Genomic DNA, 2,500 nt, shown 5'->3' with positions numbered 1-2,500 from the left:
CAGCCCGGACCACCCGGACCACCCGACCTGGTCAGGGTGGGTTTACGCAGGAATAAGTACCTTCAGATATATGAGATCAGACTGACGGTGCCTTACGATGAGTCTCTCACAGACACACACACACTAACACACACTCACACACACACACACACACTCACACACTCACACACACACTCACACACTAACACACACACTCACACACTCTCACACACACACTCTCACACACACACTCTCACACACACACTCTCACACTCACACACACACACTCACCTTGTACACGACCCCGCAGATGGTGGTGCCGGTTTTGCGGGCTGCTGGAGATTACAGCCGAGCTGCGCAGTGTTCCGATCCAGCAGAGCGTTCCTGCAGAAACACACGAAACCAGCCAATCAGACACAGCCGAGAGCAGTCCTGCAGGCTCAGACCCCCGCAGAGCTCCTCAGACCCCCAGGACCCCCGCAGACCCCCGCAGACCCCCTCAGTCCCCCACAGAGCTCCTCAGACCCCCGCAGACCCCCTCAGACCCCCGCAGAGCTCCTCAGACCCCCACAGAGCTCCTCAGACCCCCGCAGACCCCCTCAGAGCTCCTCAGACCCCAGGACCCCCGCAGACCCCCTCAGTCCCCCACAGAGCTCCTCAGAGCTCCTCAGTCCCCCACAGAGCTCCTCAGACCCCCTCAGACCCCCTCAGAGCTCCTCAGACCCCCGCAGAGCTCCTCAGACCCCCGCAGAGCTCCTCAGAGCTCCTCAGACCCCCGCAGAGCTCCTCAGAGCTCCTCAGACCCCCGCAGAGCTCGCAGAGCTCCTCAGACCCCCGCAGAGCTCCTCAGAGCTCCTCAGTCCCCCACAGAGCTCCTCAGACCCCCGCAGAGCTCCTCAGAGCTCCTCAGTCCCCCACAGAGCTCCTCAGACCCCCTCAGACCCCCTCAGAGCTCCTCAGACCCCGCAGAGCTCCTCAGAGCTCCTCAGACCCCCGCAGAGCTCCTCAGAGCTCCTCAGACCCCCGCAGAGCTCCTCAGACCCCCGCAGAGCTCCTCAGACCCCCGCAGAGCTCCTCAGAGCTCCTCAGTCCCCCACAGAGCTCCTCAGACCCCCGCAGAGCTCCTCAGAGCTCCTCAGTCCCCCACAGAGCTCCTCAGACCCCCTCAGACCCCCTCAGAGCTCCTCAGACCCCCGCAGAGCTCCTCAGACCCCCGCAGAGCTCCTCAGAGCTCCTCAGACCCCCGCAGAGCTCCTCAGAGCTCCTCAGACCCCCGCAGACCCCCACAGACCCCCACAGAGCTCCTCAGACCCCAGGACCCCCGCAGACCCCCACAGACCCCCACAGAGCTCCTCAGACCCCCAGGACCCCCGCAGAGCTCCTCAGACCCCCTCAGACCCCCAGGACCCCTCACTGAGTCCACACTCAGCAGGGCGAGCGGAGGGGGCTGCTGCACCTCAGCGACACCTGCTGGCCCAGCAGCTCAACAGCATGTAGCGGGGGGGGGGGATAGAGGGGGGGGGATAGAGGGGGGGGGTTATTATTATAAATGAATCAGTTAATAAATCTGCAGGTTCTGATCAGGTTCTGCTCCGACAGAGAGACCCTAATCACCGAACCGAACCGGGCTCAGATGGGGGGTTCTGGGGGGTTCTGGGGGGTTCTCTCGGGCTCGAGGGAATCTCCTGAGTCACGGCGCGCGCCGGCTAGCCGATGCTAACGCTCACGGTCCAGAACCAGCAGCGGAACCGGTACTGCACCCCCCCGAACCCCCACTGCAGCAGCCTGTGTGAGAGAGAGAGAGAGCGGACAGCCGAACCGAGCCGGCTCTCTTACCTCTTACAGTTGTCGAAACCGAAACCGCCGCGCTGAGGAGGATGGCACACGGACACGGCCGCCATGTTCTCTGCAGTGAGCCGCTACTTCCGGGAAGTGCAGCTGTGAGCGGAAGTAGAGCCCGGCCGGCCCGCGAGGAGGGGCTGCCAGATCCTGCACGAGCCCTCGACAGAGGCACACCCCACACACACACACACACACACACACTAACACACACACACACACACCCCACAGACACACACACACACAGACACTAACACACACACACACTAACACACACACACAGACCCCCCCCCACAGACACACACAGACACACACACACACACACACACACACTAACACACACTAACACACACACACACTAACACACACACACACACACAGACCCCCCCCCACAGACACACACACACACACACACACACACACACACACACACACTAACACACACACACACTCACACACTAACACACACACACACACACAGACCCCCCCCCCACAGACACACACACTAACACACACACACACACACACAGACCCAACCCCCCCCCCCCCACACACACACACACACACTCACCCCGCAGCGCTGACAGGCTGGAGTCCTGCACTGTGAAAAGCACTGACCTGGCAACCCGACCTTCATCCACTACCATACACACACACACACACACACACACACACACACACA

General features: G+C 61.7%; 1 protein-coding gene across 1 annotated transcript in view; it reads right to left on the bottom strand.

Annotated features, from left to right (window-relative positions):
- Positions 1-1,895, bottom strand: part of psmb7 (proteasome 20S subunit beta 7) — a 5,838-nt gene extending 3,943 nt beyond the window's left edge. The window contains 3 exon segments of the mRNA XM_072661437.1: positions 271-323; positions 326-363; positions 1,816-1,895. Of these exon segments, the coding sequence (XP_072517538.1) occupies positions 271-323; positions 326-363; positions 1,816-1,880 (156 nt within the window). The 5' untranslated portion in view covers positions 1,881-1,895.
- Between the last annotated feature and the right edge of the window lie 605 nt (positions 1,896-2,500).

This window comes from Salminus brasiliensis, chromosome 18 (genome assembly GCF_030463535.1).
Source record: "Salminus brasiliensis chromosome 18, fSalBra1.hap2, whole genome shotgun sequence".
In the NCBI taxonomy this organism is placed as follows: Eukaryota; Metazoa; Chordata; class Actinopteri; order Characiformes; family Bryconidae; genus Salminus; species Salminus brasiliensis.
Note: the sequence above shows the minus strand (reverse complement) of the source record. Positions and strands in the feature narration are given on the sequence as shown.